The 18,179-nt window shown below is 37.2% G+C and overlaps 1 protein-coding gene across 1 annotated transcript in view; it reads right to left on the bottom strand.

Annotated features, from left to right (window-relative positions):
* SBF2 (SET binding factor 2) overlaps positions 1 to 18,179 on the bottom strand; it is a 451,879-nt gene that overhangs the window by 12,187 nt on the left and 421,513 nt on the right. The window contains exon 33 of the mRNA XM_029208916.1: positions 573 to 699. Coding sequence (XP_029064749.1) covers positions 573 to 699 — 127 coding nt within the window. The remainder of the gene's footprint in view (positions 1 to 572; positions 700 to 18,179) is intronic.

The following is an 18,179-nucleotide window of genomic DNA, read 5'->3' on the forward strand; positions in this document are numbered from 1 at the left end:
CTAAAATTTGTTGAGTTCTTTGTGCTAGCAACTGTGCTAAGAAATTTACAAATATTTCCTAATGGGATCATCCTGGCCCAAAGGGGTGGGTGATATTATTATCCTCATTTTAAAGATGAGGAAACTCAGAGAGGTACCTAACCTGTCCAAAGTACTTAGCTGGTAACTGGCAGTGTTGAAATTTAACTATTCTGTTTGCTCCAGAGCCCATGGCCGTAACTGCTATACAGACTGCTTCCAGGGGCAGGCAGCTTACCTACCAGAGTGTACCAGGGATGGAAAAACTATGAATCAAGTGTTTCTCCACTAACAGTGATACTGCTTGGAGATAATAAAATAGTAATAAGCAGATTTAACTTTTCAAAGGTGCTACATGATGACCACTTGGAGCCCCCTAAGAGCTAACACAGCACATAATCTCACTCATTCATGTCCATTCTACTTTCGTAGTTTGTAGAGTAAAACCTTAAAGTGGCCTTGCCACACTTGGGGGTGGTTATTTTATTAGTGTCTTTAATTAAAAACACATAAAACTAACAAGAAAGATGGAACAAGGGCATGCAAACACGTACCGTGCTCTAATCTTTCATAGTCTGAATCCAGGAGAAATGTTTTAAAGCGATTAGACACATAGTGGAAAGCCAAGAACTTTAAGTAATAGGGATTGAATTCAAACTCAGTTGGATACTGGTTGTGAACCTGAAACACACAAGGCAAAGAAAAGGATAAGAATCAAATGGAACAAAAAGTGGATGCCATGCCACTGAGTGCTGACCTGAAATATGCAGGAGACCATTTGGTCACTCAGTCAACTGAATCCCTACCATGAGTGGAAGTCGGAAAGGAACCAGCCTTTTGACGGACACCATGCTAGGGTTTTTTTTTATAAACGTAATCTCCTATAATCTCCATAACAACACTGCAAGATAGGCATTATTTTTTTCTGGCTTTATTGAGATATAACTGACATATAACATTGTGTAAGTTTAAGGTGTACAACGTGATGATTTAATACACATATCTATTGTGAAATGATTATCACAAGAGGGTTAGTTAACACCTCCATAACCTCATACAATTACCTTTTTTTTTGGTGGTGGTGAGAACATTTAAGATCTATTCTCTTAGCAACTTTCAAGTATAGAATACAGTATTTGTTAACTATAGTCGCCATGGTGTACACTGGATCTCCAGAACTTACTCCTCTTATACCTGGAAGACAAACATCTCTCCATCCCCCCCCGCCCCCAGCCCCTGGTAACCACCGTTCTACACTATTCCTATGAGTAAGGCTTTTTTAGATTCTACCTATAAGTGAGATCATACAGTATTCATCTTTCTCTGACTTATCTCACTTAGCATAATGCCCTCAGATTCCATCCACATTGCTGCAAGTGGCAGGATTTCCTTTTTTCTCATGACTGAATGAATTTCTCATGTTTATATATATAACATTTTCTTTATCCATGCATCTATAGATGGACACTTACATTATTTCCACTTCTTGGCTATCGTGAATAATGCTGCAATGAATGTGGAAGTACAGATATCTCTTTGAAATAATGACTTCATTCCCTCTAATATATCCAGAAGTGGGACTGCTGGGTCATACGGTAGCTCTATTTTGAACTTTCTGAGGGACCTCCATATTGTTTTCCATAGTGGCTGCACCAATTTACATTGCCAGCAAGGGTTCCCTTTTCTCCACATCCTCACCAACATTTGTCACCTCTTGTCTTTTTGATAACAGCTATTCTAACAGGTGTGAAGTGTTGTCTCACTGTGGTTTCGATTTGTACTTTCCTGATGATTAGTGAGTGATGAACACTTTTTCATGTACCTTTGGCCGTTTGTATGTCTTTGGAAAAATGTCTATTCAGATCCTGTGAAGATGAGAATTATTACCCTCCCCTCCCCCCGCTTTACAAATGAGGAAGCTGAAGATGAGCAAGATTAAATAATTTACCCAAGGTCATTCACAGAAACTAGTGAGCCCAGATTTGAACCCTGGCTTGTTAGGCTCCTCGGGCTGTGCCTCCTTCACTACTTTATACTGTGCTAGATACTTGATATGCAAATTATCATAAGTTGTGGTTCTTGCTTTCTAGGCATTTGTGGTGTAATAGTGTGTAATACAGTAAGAAAAATTATACTTACAGAAGTTTTGCAGTGACAGGAATGAGAAGAGAAGGTGGTGGTTTGGGGCGACAGCAAGAGACGTTTTCCCGACAAAAGAAACGTCGGGAAATGTAGGGCAATGTAGAAGGAGCCAACAGAGAGAGAATAAACTGTGGAGAAAGAGCTGATAACTAAGAGAGTAAGGCCCTGGGAAAGCAAGAATGAATGAGGCTAAGGGTCCAGAAACGGGGAACAGCCTTAAAAATGAGGAGGGACAGAAGAGTAGATAAAAAGAAAGGTATGTTCAAGTGCCAAGGGAAGGGGGAGGAGCTTATGCCTTTTAACATTAATTTTCCATCAGTAACTTAGTGAGGTCACTGGGAGAGGAGTAAGGATGAGGGAATGACATGGGAGGGTGGGAGCAAGGCAGAGTCCGGAACGGTCACTGAGCTATAGCGTGCTTTAGACAACCTGTACGCAGACTCCATGGAGCCATCTCATGTGGCAGAAGATAGGCTGATGACCTTGTGATGCTCTCCAGTCCACCCAGCAATCTCACCTTTGGATTGCTCACTCTCTCATGACCAGTTAGAGAATTTTGCTTGGTTGAGATAAGTTCCAATCATAATTGTATTTACTTAAAAGCTGTTTCAAATGAATACTGCAGGCAGGCTGTCTAAAAGCCAGCTTTCCTCTCCATGTTTTAATTTGGCAATGTAGACCAACACTTGGTCAGCCAAACAGAGCAGACATGTGTGCAATATGTTGATTACCCAACAGATCAGTGGGAATTTAAAGTCATGATCTGGAAATCAGTGATTTTATCAATGTTTATCATTTGATTAGAAACCTAGTTTTCTGTGATGATTAAAGGTTTTTTTTCCTATAACATTTTTTCTGGCTTTTACATTGAACTAAAATTTTAGATCATAAGTAATACAACATAAAATGGATGTTAAGAAAATGTATTAAAACAGAGTTTGACTCTTAAGCAATGGGCTTGTGTACTGTGGACCTGCTTTCTTGACCTGAGCCACTGCCCTTCCAGTTGCTTCTGGTCTCCCCAGGACAGGAACGCTTTCCATGAGACAACTGGGATGTGGCTCTGAATAGCGAGGTTGTGCGCCATATTCTACGTTTTAGAACTTAAACTCTTTAGCCTGGGTTCCTGGTTCAGAATCAGTAGCACCACCTCAAGGGGCTGGTGCACACATGATGGAGGGGGGTGACCTGGATTGTGGGTGGTGTGGCAAAAGAAGGAGACAGGTCCAAGAGGATAGAACTTGGTTCTCTACCAATCTGAGAATCTCAGGGAGGAGAATCTGCAATGTGCTTGGGCAGGGTGAGCTCCAAGAACAACTTTGCCCCAACAGCCCCTGGAATGAACCTTGGTAATCACAGGCCAGACCCTTGGCTCACTGTGTCGAGGGGAAGAAGAGTTCAGGGTTATTTCCACTGACCCAGTCCATGACAGTTCAAAAATCTCTTCTAAAAACTTATTAAACAAAGCTCCAGAATAACAAAACATTTCTCTCAATGACTGTTCTCCATAAAAACCACTTGCCTCACACATAACTGTATCTTTCCTTGATTATTCTGATATTTAATATGCTTAGGAATATAATTTTAATGACCCACTTCTGAGGTAAAGTAGAATGGAAATGATAATGAATACGACCTTAAGTTGAACTTACAGGCATTTCAGGGAGATCAGATGCTAGGACTAGAAGGAAAACTCCTCTACAAGTGGAAAAATGCTTTCATAGCCCACTGTACTGAGTGACTGGCCTCACCACAAACCCTGCACTCCACAATTACGTTAGAAAAGCTAGACACTTCTCCAAGGCCGCTGGCACCAGCCTTGCTTGAATTGGAATTGGTGCTTAGAAAACATTAAGGTGTGAGAGCTTGGGGGCAGCAGTGTCTGCATCTGTGTGCCACAATGGCACCTGCAGTTGCTAACTGCTTGGGGAAAAAAAACAGTCTGTCCCCATACTGGAGTTAGTTATCAGGTCTGTTGGAAGTGGAAGAGAAGATGCTGAACAATTTGTTTGTTTGTTTTTTACTGTGTAGCAACAGTTTAAGCAACAAGCATGTGAAAATTTCTTCAATGAAAAAAAAAAAATCAAATTGACCTGAGTCAAATGCTGGGTTGATTAATGCCTAGATAACCACATTTGGAATCCAACATTAAGAAATACAAGGGATTTTCTGAAATGTCTTTTTTCCATAATGAGAAACAAAGACCTGATTGTATTCACAAGACAAAATCTGGTGCTTTCTCCACCATTTAGTCCTACATCCCAGGGAGTCAATTTGTCCAGTTAATTGGCTTTTTTTCCTCGTCAATGGGACACCTGGCCTCTTCTGCTGTATCCCACCACAGTGGTCTCCACAAGGCACAATCCACGTGCTTCCTTCTCCTTCTGTTAAGTATTGTTTTAATAGATGAAATGGGATCAGGCCAAAGAGACTGCCTCTAAGAACTTATTACCGGGAATGCATGAGAGTTTAGAGGTTTGTTAGCCGCAGGATTTTTTTTTTAAACAACTTTAATGAGATATAATTGACATACAATAAGCTGCATATATTTAAAGTGTACAATTTGATACCTTCTGACGTCTCCACACATCTGTGAGATCATCACCACAATCGACATAGTGAACATATCATCCATAACTCCCAAAAGTTTCCTTGTGCTTCTTTTGCATCTTCCTGCACCCTCCTCTGCAAGCAATGACTGATTTGCTTTTTGTCATTACAGATTAATTTGCATTTACTAGAACTTTATATAAATGGAATCATAAGTATGTACTCTTTTTTTTTTTTTTTTTTTGCGGTACACGGGCCTCTCACTGTTGTGGCCAATCCCGTTGCGGAGCACAGGCTCCGGACGCGCAGGCTCAGCGGCCATGGCTCACGGGCCTAGCCGCTCTGCGGCATGTGGGATCTTCCCAGACCGGGGCATGAACCCATATCCCCTGCATCGGCAGGCGGACGCTCAATGACTGCGCCACCAGCGAAGCCCTGTACTTTTTTTTTGTATGCCTTCTTTTACTAAGCATAATTATTTGAGATGCATCCATGTTGTTGGGTTAGCAGTAGTAAATTCCTTTCTACAGCTAAATAGTATTCTACTGCATGGATATACCACAATTTGTTTATTCATTCACCTGTGGATGGACATTGGGTTGCTTCTAGATTTTTGGTTATTACATATAATGTTGTTGTGAACAGTTATGTATGAGTCTTTTTATGGGCATAAGGACTTCATTTCTCTTGTGTAACTGCCTAGGAATGGAATGCTGAATCACCTGGTAGGTAGGTATGTTTAAATTTTTAAGAACTGTTTTCTCAAACAATGGTATAATTTTATATTCCCACCAGCAGTGTTAGAAAGTTCCAGTTCTTCCACATCCTTGCTAACACTTGGGGTGGTCAGTTTTAAAATTTTAGTCATGAAAATAGGTATTTAGTAATATCTTATTTTGATTTTAAGTTGCATTTCCTAATGATAAATGATGTCAGGTATCTTCATGTGCTAATTTTTCACCTATATATCTTTGATGAAGTCAGTATAAATGTTTTGCCATTAAAAAAAATAGGTTGGTTGTTTCTTATATATTGTTTGAGAATTCTTTATATATTCTTGATACGAGTCCTCCAGCAGACATGATTTGCAAATGTTTTCTCCCACTCTGTGATTTGTCTTTTCATTTTCATAACAGTGATTTTTGAAGAACAAAAGGTTTTAATTTTGACGAAGTCTAATTTATCAATTTTTTCTTTTATGGATGATGCTTTTGGTGTTGAATCTAAGATATCCTTGCCTAATAACCCAAGATCACAAGGATTTCTTCCTATGTTTTCTTCTAGAAGTTTTATAGTAGATCTTACATTTAAGATCTATGATCCCTTTTGAATTAATTTTTATACTGATGCAAGGTATGGGTCAAAGTTAATTTTTTTTTGCATCTGGAAATCCAATTGTCTGGTACCATTTGTTGAAAAGACTAGTCTTTCTCTACCTATTGCTTTAAATTTTTTTAATTAAAAATTTTTAATTGAAATATAGCTGATTTTCAATGTTGTATTAGTTTCTGGTGTATGGCAAAGTGGTTCAGTTATATATATATAATGGTTTATTACAGGACATCGAATACAGTTCCCTGTGCTATATATATAGTAGGACCTTGCTTTTTATCTATTTTAAATGTAGTAGTTTGTATCTGCTAATCCCAAACTCTTAATTTATCCCTCCCCACCCCCTTTACCCTTTGGTAACCATAAATTTGTTTTCTAGGTCTGTGAGTCCGTTTTTGCTTTGTAAATAAGTTATTTGTATCATATTTTAGATTCCACAAATCAGTAACATCGTATTTCTACCTATTACTTTTGCATCTTTGTCAAAAATCCGTTGTCCATATATCATATATGTATGGAACTATTTCTGGACAGTATTCCATTGATCTGTTTGTCTATCTTTGTACCAATTACCACACTGTCTTGATTATTATACTTTTATAATAATATCAGATAGTGCTAGTCGTCCACTTTTGTTCTTTTTCAAAGTTGTTTTGGCTATTCTAGATCCTTTGCATTTCCATATGGATTTTAGAATAAGTTTGCCAATTTCTACAAAATAGCCTCCTAGGAGTTTTATTGTGATTACACTGAATCTTTAGATTAATTTGGGGAGACTGACATCTTAACAACATTGAGTTTTCTGATCCATGAACAACAGGTATTTCTTGATTTATTTAGGTCTTTAATTTCTCTTAGTAATGTTTTATAGTTTCAGTGTCCAGGTCTTTAATGTATTTTGCTAGATTTCTTTCATGTTTTTTGATACTGCTGTAAATGGTAATGATTTTTAAGTTTCAGTTTTCCAATGGTTTATTGCCAGTATTGATTTTTGTATACTGAGCATGTATTCTGCAGCCTTGCTAAACTCATTTATTCTAGTAGCTTTTTTTCTTTTTTGGGGGGGCGGGGATAGATTCCATGGACCATGATGTTATTTGTGAATAAAGATAGTTTTACTTCTCCCTTTCTAGCGTGGATGTCTTTTTAAAATCATTTAATTTTTTTCCCCAAATGTTCAATTTAATTAAAAAAAAATTTATTTTGGCTGTGCCAGGTCTTAGTCGTGGCACGAGGGATCTTCACTGTGGCATGTGGACTCTTAGTTGTGGCATGCAGACTTCTTAGTTGTGGCACGCAGACTCTTAGTTGCGGCATGTGAGATCTAGTTCCCCGACCAGGAATGAAACCTGCGCCCCCTGCATTGTGATCATGGAGTCTTACCCACTGGACCACCAGGGAAGTCCCATGAATGTCTTTATTATTACCATTTTCTTGCCTTATTGCATGGCTATGACCTTTAGTACAATGTTGAATAGAGGTGGTGAAGCAGGCGTTCACGTCTTGTTCCTGATCTTAGGAGGAAAGTGTTCAGTCTTTCACTATTAAGTATGATGTTAGCTGTACTTTTTTTTTAATAGATACTATTTTTAGTTTGAGAAGATTCCTGAGAATTTTCACAAGGAATGGATATTATATTTTGTCAAATGCTTTTTCTGCATCTATTGAGATGATGTATGGTTTTTTTAAAGTTCCTTAATATGGTGAGTTACACTGATTGATTTCAAATGTGAAACTGTGCATTCCTGGAATAAACCCCATTTGACCATGGTATATTACCTTTTAAATATATTGTTGAATTTGATTTGCTGAAATTTTGTTTAGAAAATTTGAATCTATGATCATCAGGGATACTGATCTATAGTTTTCTTTTCCTGTCTTTGTCAGACTTGGGTAATGCTGGCCTCATAGACTGAGTTGGGAAGTACTCCCTTTGCTTAAATTTTCCGTTAAGAGTTTTTGTAGAACTGCTATTATTTCTTCCTTAAATACTTGGTAGAATTTACCAGTGAAGCCACCTAGGCCTGAAGTTTTCAGTGTGGAAAGATTTTAACTACAATTTCAATTTCCTTAATAGACATAAGCGTATTCAAGTTATGTATTTCTTCTTGAGTGAGTGGGGTAGTTTGTGTCTTTCAAGGCATTTGTCCATTTCAACTAAATTTTTAATTTTATTGATGCAAAATTGTTCACAATATTCCCTTATGGTCCTTTTAATATCTGTAGAATCTGTAGGGATGTTATCATTCTCATTTCTAATATTGGTAATTTGTGTCTTTTCTTTGATCAGTCTGGCTAGAGGTTTATTAATTTTATTGATCTTTTCAAACAAAAGCTTTTGGTTTCATTAGTTTTCTTTCTTGGTCACAAGATCTGGGGGGCCTAAAGGCAAGTCTGTTTCAAATAAATGTAGCCTTATTGTATTATGTAGGATTGGGAATGACAGGCATCTCAGCCTATAAATTAATTCTATGTGAGCATTTCCCCAAATATGCTGATGAACAGAGTTTTAGGCCTCTTTCAGTCATCATCTGGATTCTGTTGTTCAAAATAATTTTGCATTTATCTTGATGAAGAGAAAAAATATACAGATTTAAAATACTAAGACTAAGCTGTTTGAGGCATTTTGTTTTGTTTTCCATTATGGAGTAAAATCTGCCAATTTCACTTATTTATAGGAAGAGAATCTGAAATGGAATTTGGAGAAATATGAATTTATAGGGTCTTATTTTTTGCCCATATGCCATTAAGTACTTTGTAAAATTTAAAGGCCCATAAAAATAAGCTATGACTCAAATCCCAGGAAAGATCAACATTTTGGGAATAAAATATAATAAGTTAAAACTGGATTTTGCTTTCAGGAATTAGAAATATTAAGCTACAAGAGACCCTATATTTAATGGTATCAACATTTTAAAAATTATGGGTATGTTAGACACACCCTAGAAAAATAGGTAGCTAACACTAGTTTTTGTTATTTCACAGATTAAGATTTAATAAACATTAATTGTATACCTTCTGTACTGTGCCAATCACTTCACATAAGATTTTTAATCCTTCTGAGATATATACATATATAAAGAAATTGAAGCACAGAGAGGCTGAATAATTTGTTAAAGATCAAAAATTAGTAAATGAGACTGATAGGCAAACTCAGACTTACTTTATGGGCTCAAATATTAAAAGCTTTAATGTGAAGTTGCTTTGTTATAAATCAGCTTGGAGTGTGTCAACTTTTGCCAATTTTCAGTTGACTAGGAAGCAGGCAGACACCAGAAACTCTTGAATACACCATGAATCAATTAACTGCAGTTATTTTGCCAATATGCATGGATAAATTTTAGAGTAATAGACCTATGTGAGGGCGACTTAGCTCCTCACACATGCACTCACAGGGAAAGCTCATATCTTTAAAAGGCAAATAGGTTTTCTCTTTGGAATAGGACCTAGCATAGTGCTGGCATATGGTAACTGTAGGGAGAACCATACCACAAAGCCAGACCAGAGTGAGTCAATTTACAATTTGAATAAACTTCAAAGGCAAAGTTATAACTGTTACTTGCTTTTCTCAAAGTAGCAAATAATGAGAAAGTTCTAAGACGCACTCAAAGATTTACTCTAATGCTGGAATAAAGGAGATGTTTTTGTATACGTCATGCTTTCATTCATATTATACATATCTTTTCCCTTAGTATTATATTTTAAAAAGAAATTTTAGGTAAAAAAAATTTTTTTTTGTATTTGGATGTATTTTCCTTCTGAATTTGGTTCAACTATTTTAAGAAAAGGAAGCATCCTGTAATGATATCATTTGAGCTAAGCCAATTTCTTTTAGAAGCAACAAAAAATCTGCCAGATGTTGCTATTATGAAACTGTGATCTAGCATTTATAATTCATCTGACACCTGGATACACTGGCACAAACAATGGCTTTTTATATGATGAGGCAGTTCTAATTTGAGATCAGCGCTTCATCTGTTTTCTTTGTAACTCTATTAGTACTAATGGGCAAGTCTAGGCATACGTCCATGGACTGCCTTTTGGCATTCGGCATGTTAGAGAAGGTTAATAAGCAGGGAACACATTCCACCTGGGGAAGTTTTGCTAGCTGCTGCATAATTTTGCACTTATTTTTTAAAATGTTGTTGAGGCTTGGCTCTGTTTTGTGCTCCTGAGAGACTGAGGATAGCACTAATTCGAACTGTCTGGCAAAAGCCAGAGTCATGTAAAGCATTAGTGTTCACTTGAAAGGTATTCGAAGAAGGCATTTTCTAATGCCTAAAGCCACTATGTAGGAGATGATGAAACGCTACCTTATAATTAAGTCAGCAAGAATCAAAAGCTCTATTTGTTAACTATAGTCTTCTGTTTTTGAATGAATAAATTGTCCCTTTTCAGCACAAAATAATCTACTTCACCAAAACTGACACCTATCATAGCCAAGCATTCTTTAAATACTGCAATTAATGTCATACACTCACTTTGCCATGACTTGCCTGAACTTAGGTTATTATGTGTGAGAGTATTAAGTTGAAGGGTTCAGACAAAGTTTTAAAAATTTATATTTTAATTTTTTTTTAATGTAGTATGACCAGATTTGAAATCATACTAAAGGGGTCTTCAGACCCGGAACAATATTATTTTCTACAGTCTGTGAAGCATTCACTTACAAATAATTGAGTTTTCATTAAAAGTCAACTTTTGTTTTCAGTTTCAGAACTGAAATTTCTTACTGATTGTGAGTAGATTCTTTTGCTGACTCTAATATTTAGGTATGCAGAATTCTGCAAGTTGAATATGGGTATTTAACACATTTAATACTGTATTTAACTTAAGCCAAATTCAGCCATACAAACTCAGTTCCCAGCAACTCTCCCTCAATTAAAGGAAAGGAATTTTTGAAAGGTAAAAGTTGAAAACGAGGTGGGGAGAAAGGGAGGGGAGACAGTAGCAGGCCAAGAAAATTCAGAAAGATGGAAAACAGAAGGAAGAATAGCAGAAAATGACAGGAGATGAGAAGCTACACTGGGATGAAAATGATTTGAAAAGGCAACAGTTTGCCCTGTAAACCCAGAAAAGCTCAGGACTCAGAGGCCCAAGTCCTATATAGGAGGAAAAGGGGGGCTAAAAATGAGAACTAGTTTTAAGTCTAGAGAGGCAGTGGTGAGACCTCCAGGTTCCTTTCCTATCTCATGTAGTCTTTCCTGCCTCATGACTACCTTCTTGCAAGCAAGAGATTAGAGGTTTGTTCTCTGGAAAAACCAAACTTGGTAAGTTCTGGACTTGGGAACACCATGCACAACTGGGTTAATGATAAGACTGAAAACAGTACAGAAAAAGTAAAACTCTGCACACTTAACTGGGATTTCCCTGGACCAGGCAGCCAGGGTTATAAGTACTTTCTGGGTATCACAATGGCAAATTTTTCTCTAGAGAAACTAGAGAGCTGCTGGTTTTTTTTTTTTCTTAGAACTCCAGTTTACTAAGAAGTTGGACTTACTAATTAAAAACTTTTTTTCATATTCAGTGAAGTATAATTTAAATATACTAAAATTTCCCTATTTTAAGCCTACAGATTGATTAGTTTTGGTCACTGTTCATTTGGTTACACATTTGTATAACCACCACCACAGTGAGGATACAGAACGGTTTCCTCATTCTATAAAGTTTGCTCATGTCCTTTCGAAGTCGACCCCCTCCCCTGACCACTGGTACCAGGCAACCACTGATCTGTTTTTCTACCACTACCATTTTGCCTTTTGTAGGGTTTCCTATAAATGAAATCATATATTGTGTAGTCTGTAGTCTTTTTTACCCATTTTCCCCATTTTTATTGAGAAATAATTGGCATACATCACTGCATAGGTTTAACGCTACAGCATGATCGTTTGAATTACATATACTGTGAAATGATGACCACAATAGGTTTAGTTAACATCCACCATCTCATATAAATAAAAAGAAAAAAAAATTTCTCCTTGTGATGAGATTTTTTCTTTCATTTTATAAATTTATTTATTTATTTTTGGCTGCATTGTGTCTTCGTTGCTACGTGCAGGCTTTCTCTAGTTGCGGTGAGCGGGGACTACTCTTCGTTGCGGTGAGTGGGCTTCTCATTGCCGTGGCTTCTCTCGTTGTGGAGCACAGGCTCTAGGCGCACAGGCTTCAGTAGTTGTGGCACTCAGGCTCAGTAATTGTGGCTCGTGGGCTCTAGAGCGCAGGCTCAGTAGTTGTGGCACATGGGCTTAGCTGCTCCATGGCATGTGGGATCTTCCTGGACCAGGGCTTGAACCTGTGTCCCCTGCACTGGCAGGCAGATTCTTAACCACTGTGCCACCAGGGAAGTCCCTTATGGTGAGATTTATCTGACTTTTTTCATTGATCATGATTTTAAGACTCATCCATATTGTTGTGTATATTAACATTTCATTCTTTTTGCTTGCTGAGTAGTATTCCATTGCATGCATGTAGCAGAATTTGTTCATCTGTTCACCAGCTGATGGACAATTGGTTTGTTTTTCATGCTACCCCTTTATAGTCACACCCATTCCCCTCCCCCACTATCTCCAAACCCTCACAACCAATAATTTATTCTCTATCTCTATAATCTTGTCATTTTGAGAATGTTATATAAATGGAATCATACAGTATGTGACCACTGGAGATTGCGTTTTCTTCACTCAACATCATGCTCTTGAGATCCATTCAAATTGTCGCTTGTATCAGCAGCTCACCCCTTTTCATTGCTGAGTAGTGTTCCATGGTATGGATGCACCAGTGTGTTTAGCCATTTACCTGTTTCAGGACATTTTGTCTCCTCCCTCCTGCAATTTCTGGCTATTATAAATACAACTTCTATAACAATACTTTCATATTTGAACCAAGTTTCTTATAAAAAGCATACTGTTACGTCATGTTTTATTTAGACCATTTCCATTTTTAATGCAATTATTGGTATGTTAGGGCTGAAGTCTGTCATTTTACTTTTTGTCTTCAGTTTGTTCTATTTTTTTTCTTTCTGTTTTCTTTTCCCTGCCTTCTGTGGATTACCTGAACATTTTTTAGAATTTTATTTTGATTTATCTATAGTGTTTTTGAGCGTATGTCTTTATGTAGCTTTTTTAGTGGTCGTTCTGGGTATTACATTACATATCTTGTTACGGTTGACTGGTGTTGACATTTTAGTGAAGTGTAGAAACCTTACTTCCCTTTACATCCCTTTGTGCTCCCCCACTTATAATTGTCTTAACTATTTCCTCTACATATATTGAGAACATCAAAAACTGTTACAATTTTTGCTTCAACCATCAATTTAGAAAACTGAAGAGGAGGAGAAAGGTTATTGTATTTATCCATATTTTACTTTCTGTTGTTCTTTTTTCCTTCCTGATATCCCAACATTCCTTCTTTTATCATTTATTTTCTGCTTGAATAATTTCCTTTAGCCATTTACATCTATGATCCATTTCAGGTAAATTTCTGTGAATGATGTAAGGGTCAGGGTTCATACTTTTTTATATAGATATACAGTTATTCCAATACCGTTTGTTGAAAAGTTTCCTTTCCCCATGTCTCATTTTATAATTGTTTTCTGTGGGGGAAGTTGTCATTAGAGTTTTAATCCCTCATTTGTGGAAACAGCAGTTAAACTTACTTCCTTTAAACTTTACTTCACCCTTTGAAATCTGAGGATGTTACCTCAACATATTATATGAAAAAGGGACAGTTACAAACTTTCATTTCAGCCATAAAAAAGGTTTAAGTTAATTTTAGGATAAAAATATGTGAAACCAAAAATATGGATATTTTCAAATGCCTATGGATGATATCTTAAAATACTCAGTAAAGAAGTTTGTAAACAAGTGTCCTATTCTCAGTTTAATTCTTTTAAAAAAGTTGACATGGGAATTCCCTGGCAGTCCAGTGGTTAGGACTCCATCTGTGCCTTCACTACCAAGGACCTGGGTTCAATCCCTGGTCAGGGAACTAAGAACCTGCAAACAAAGCAGTGTGGCAAAAAAAAAAAAAAAAGTTGACATGGATTCAGTTTAATTCTTACTAAAAAAAAAAGTCTACATGGGTAACTTTACCTGCCATTCCTCTCATTCCACACTGTTTTGATTACTGCAGCTTTGTAGTATTGTCTGAAGTCTGGGACAATTATGCCTCCTGCTTTGTTTTTTTTTCCTCAGAATTGCTTTGGCAATTCTGGGTCTTTTATGGTTCCATATAAATTTCTGGATCATTCTAGTTGTGTAAAAAAATGTCATGGGTAATTTGATAGGGATTGCATAAATCTGTAGGTTGCTTTGGGTAGTATTGCCATTTTAACAATATTAATTCTTCCAACCCAAGAGCATGGGATATCTTTCCATTTCTTTGAGTCCTCCTTAATTTCCTTTATTAATGTTTTACAGTTCTCAGTGTAAAAGTCTTTCACCTCCTTGGTCAAGTTTATTCCTAGGTTTTTTTTTTTTGGTGCAATTTTAAATGGTGCAATTTTAAAAGGTACTTTTTTTTTTTTTTTACATTCCCTTTCTATTTCATAGTTAGTGTAAAGAAATACAACTGATTTCTGAATGTTAATCTTGTATCCTCCTACTTTGCTGAATTCATTTATTAGATCTAGTAGTTTTTGTGTGGAATCCTTAGGGTTTTCTATATATAGTATCATGTCATCCACATATAGTGACAATTTTACCTCTTCCCTTCTAATTTGAATATGTTTTATTTCTTTTTCTTGTCTGATTGCTGTGGCTAGGACTTCCAATACTATGTTGAATAGAAGGGGTGAGAGTGGGCATCCTTGTCTTGTTCCAGATTTTAGTAGGAAGGCTTTCAGCTTTTCACCATTGAGTATTACATTGGCTGTGGGTTTGTCATAAATACCTTTCATTAGGTTGAGATATGTTCCCTGTGTACCTACTTTGGTAAGAGTTTTTATCATGAATGGATGTTGAATTTTGTCAAATGCCTTTTCTGCATCCATTGAGATGATCATGTGGCTTTTGGCTTTTCTTAATGTGGTGTATTACACTGATTGATTTGCATATGTTGAACCATCCTTGTGAACGTGTGATGAACCTCACTTGGTTGTGGTGTATGATCTTTTTTATGTGTTGTTGGATTTGGTTTCCTAATATTTTGTTGAGAATTTTTGCATCTATATTCATCAAAGATATTGGCCTGTAATTTTCTTTTTTGGTGGGATCTTTGTCTGGTTTTGGTATCAGGGTGATGGTGGCATCATAGAATGTCTTTGGGAGTGTTCCCTTCTCTTCAGTCTTTTGGAAGAGTTTGAGAAGAATCCGTATGAGTTCTTCTTTGTATGTTTGGTAGAATTTGCCTGTGAAGCTATCTGGTCCTGGCCTTTTGTTTGCGGGAGATTTTTTAAATTACAGATTCTATTTCACTTCTAGTGATCAGTCTGTTCAAATTATCTATTTCTTCTTGATTCAATTTAGGTGGGCTGTATGTTTCTAGAAAGTTGTCCATTTCTTCTAGGTTGTCAAATTTGTTGGCATATAATTGTTCATAGAATTCTCTTATTTTTTTTGTATTTCTGTGATATCAGTTGAGATTTCTCCTTTTTCATTTCTTTTTTCTCTTTGGGTTCTCTCTCTCTTCTTCTTGGTGAGCCTGGCCAGGTTTGTCAATTTTGTTTACCCTTTAAAAGAACCAGCTCTTGGTTTGATTTTTTTGTTTTTTTGTTTTTTTAATCCCTATATGTTCTTTAAGTGTGAACACCACATTATGAAGATTGTGATTTTAATTTTTAAAGATATCCACTTTTATACGCCAAAGACATTAAAAGCAAGTCAACTGCTTCATCTGGTATTCAACTGCATAAAGAGTGATTTTTTTTTCTTTTTATAAATTTATTTATTTTTGGCTGTGTTGGGTCTTCATTGCTGTGCATGGGCTTTCTCTAGTTGCAGCGAGTGGGGGCTACTCTTTGGTGTGATGCTTGGGCTTCTCATTGCAGTGGCTTCTCTCGCTGTGGAGCACGGGCTCTAGGCGTGCGGGCTTCAGTAGTTATGGCACATGGGCTCAGTAGTTGTGGCTCACGGGCTCTAGAGCACAGGCTCAGTAGTTGTGGCACACGGGCTTAGTTGCTCTGCGGCATGTGGGATCTTCCCGGACTACTTCTTCTTCCAGGGATCGAACCCATGTTCCCTGCACTGGCAGGCGGATTCCCCACCACTGTGCCACCAGGGAAGCCCAAGAGTGGCATTATTTCAATGCAGGGGTAAAACTGGTTGAGTGTACTTATTAAGACAACAGAGGCGTCCAGTGAGGAGCCTTAAGAACCTTTCAAGTGAAATTTTGACATTATTATATTCAAATTGGATGTGAGGAAGAGTAATTCTTTAAGAAATGTAGAGCCACTGAAAGTTTTTGTTTGTCTGCTTTAAAGGTTTTTTGTAAAAGAGAGTAACAGCTTCATATCTGAGCATTCAGAAGATGTTATTAGCAACTCAGGACATCCTAGATGGTCTTGATGAAGGGTGGTGAGAGCCTCAACAAGGCTGAACCAGGTGGTCATTCAAATTTTCATTTATACGTATTTATTGAGGGTCTACTACATTCCAGAGACTAAAATTATAATTGCATTAGATATTAGGGATATGAAGATTAATATAACGTAGACCCTTCTCCCAAGAATTCTCAGTCTAAGTAGAAGGCAACAGACACGTACAAATAGATAGATGCTAGTGTACAGGTGCTACCGAAGAAGTCTGTACACGGTTCATAAGAATACAAATGAAGGGGCCAGGAAAAGGTTCAAAGATTACTTAGAATCATGGAATAAAATATAGTGCTGAGAACAGTGCCTGGTGCATAGTAAGCGGTCAAGAAATATCAGTAATGATGACTGCAGATGGTAGTGGGATATAGGCATGAAGGCAGGAAATAGCCTGTGCATAGCATAATAAGACAATGTGCAGGATAAGAAGTGCTTTCATGAAGAACTCTTATGCGTTCAGCTATCCAGAAGTGAGAAAAAAATGCTTGCTCCTCCCCTTTAGTCTCAGTTAAGCTTTCTGTTTCAGAGACAATGGGCTTCAAACTTCTCCCTCATGTACTTGTCGAAAGATGTCTGAATAAAAAAGCTAATATTCAAACAGGAAGCAAATATATAATTTGCTGCAAAGAGTTTAAAAGTATAAGCTCAACTTTGTGACCAGCTTCTCCAGATACTACTCAAATCAACTAAAATTATTCAATAGGTCTTTTCTTTAAGAAGCTGATAGGAGCAATCAAAAACATAACCTCCAGTGTTTGTGTATGTAGGGGATGGGGTCGATGGAAAAGTCACTGCTAATGGGTATGGAGTTTGTTTTGGGGTGATAAAATAATCTGAAATTGCTTGTGGTAATTGCACAAATATACTAAAAACTACTGAATTATACACTTTAAATACACTTTTAAAAAAATTATGAAGTGAATTGATAAAGCTGATCAAGTGATTAATGGAATAAAAAACAAAACATAACCATACATAAGATGATCTAGTTCCAATACCGGTTCCTAAAAACATTTTTACTTTTCTTTCCAACAGATACTTGAGGCCAATGTATTTCAATTTCAAAGAGGATCACTGTTCTGACAAATATGTTTGACATGCCAGAACCCATTCACTGTTGTGGTGCAGATGAAACAGGCTAAAAGTGTCAACCTTACTTTTTCTAGGCCGTTTTAGCCACTGGTGCCAATGCCTTCAACTTGTAAACCCAGTGCCATCCAATTCTCAAGCCCAATACTGACCAAGGCCTGAGATGAAGGTAAGAGGGAGCCCAGAGCATTCACATCTCCCCCACTCCCAGCTACTACTGGGTTTGACTGGATTATATACCTGGGTTTCTGTCTGGTCTCTCTTTTTTTTTTTTTTTGGGTCTCTTTTTTTAAAAAATAAATTTATTTTATTTATTTATTTTTGGCTGCATTGGGTCTTCGTTGCTGCACGCGGGCTTTCTCTAGTTGCGGTGAGCGGGGGGCTACTCTTCATTGCGGTGTGCAGGCTTCTCATTGCGGTGGCTTCTCTTGTTGTGGAGCACGGGCTCTAGGTGCACGGGCATCAGTAGTTGTGGCTCACGGGCTTAGTTGCTCTGTGGCATGTGGAATCTTCCCGGACC

Source organism: Monodon monoceros, unplaced genomic scaffold, assembly GCF_005190385.1.
Source record: "Monodon monoceros isolate NGI ecotype Baffin Bay Population unplaced genomic scaffold, NGI_Narwhal_1 Super_Scaffold_7, whole genome shotgun sequence".
Classification (NCBI taxonomy): Eukaryota; Metazoa; Chordata; class Mammalia; order Artiodactyla; family Monodontidae; genus Monodon; species Monodon monoceros.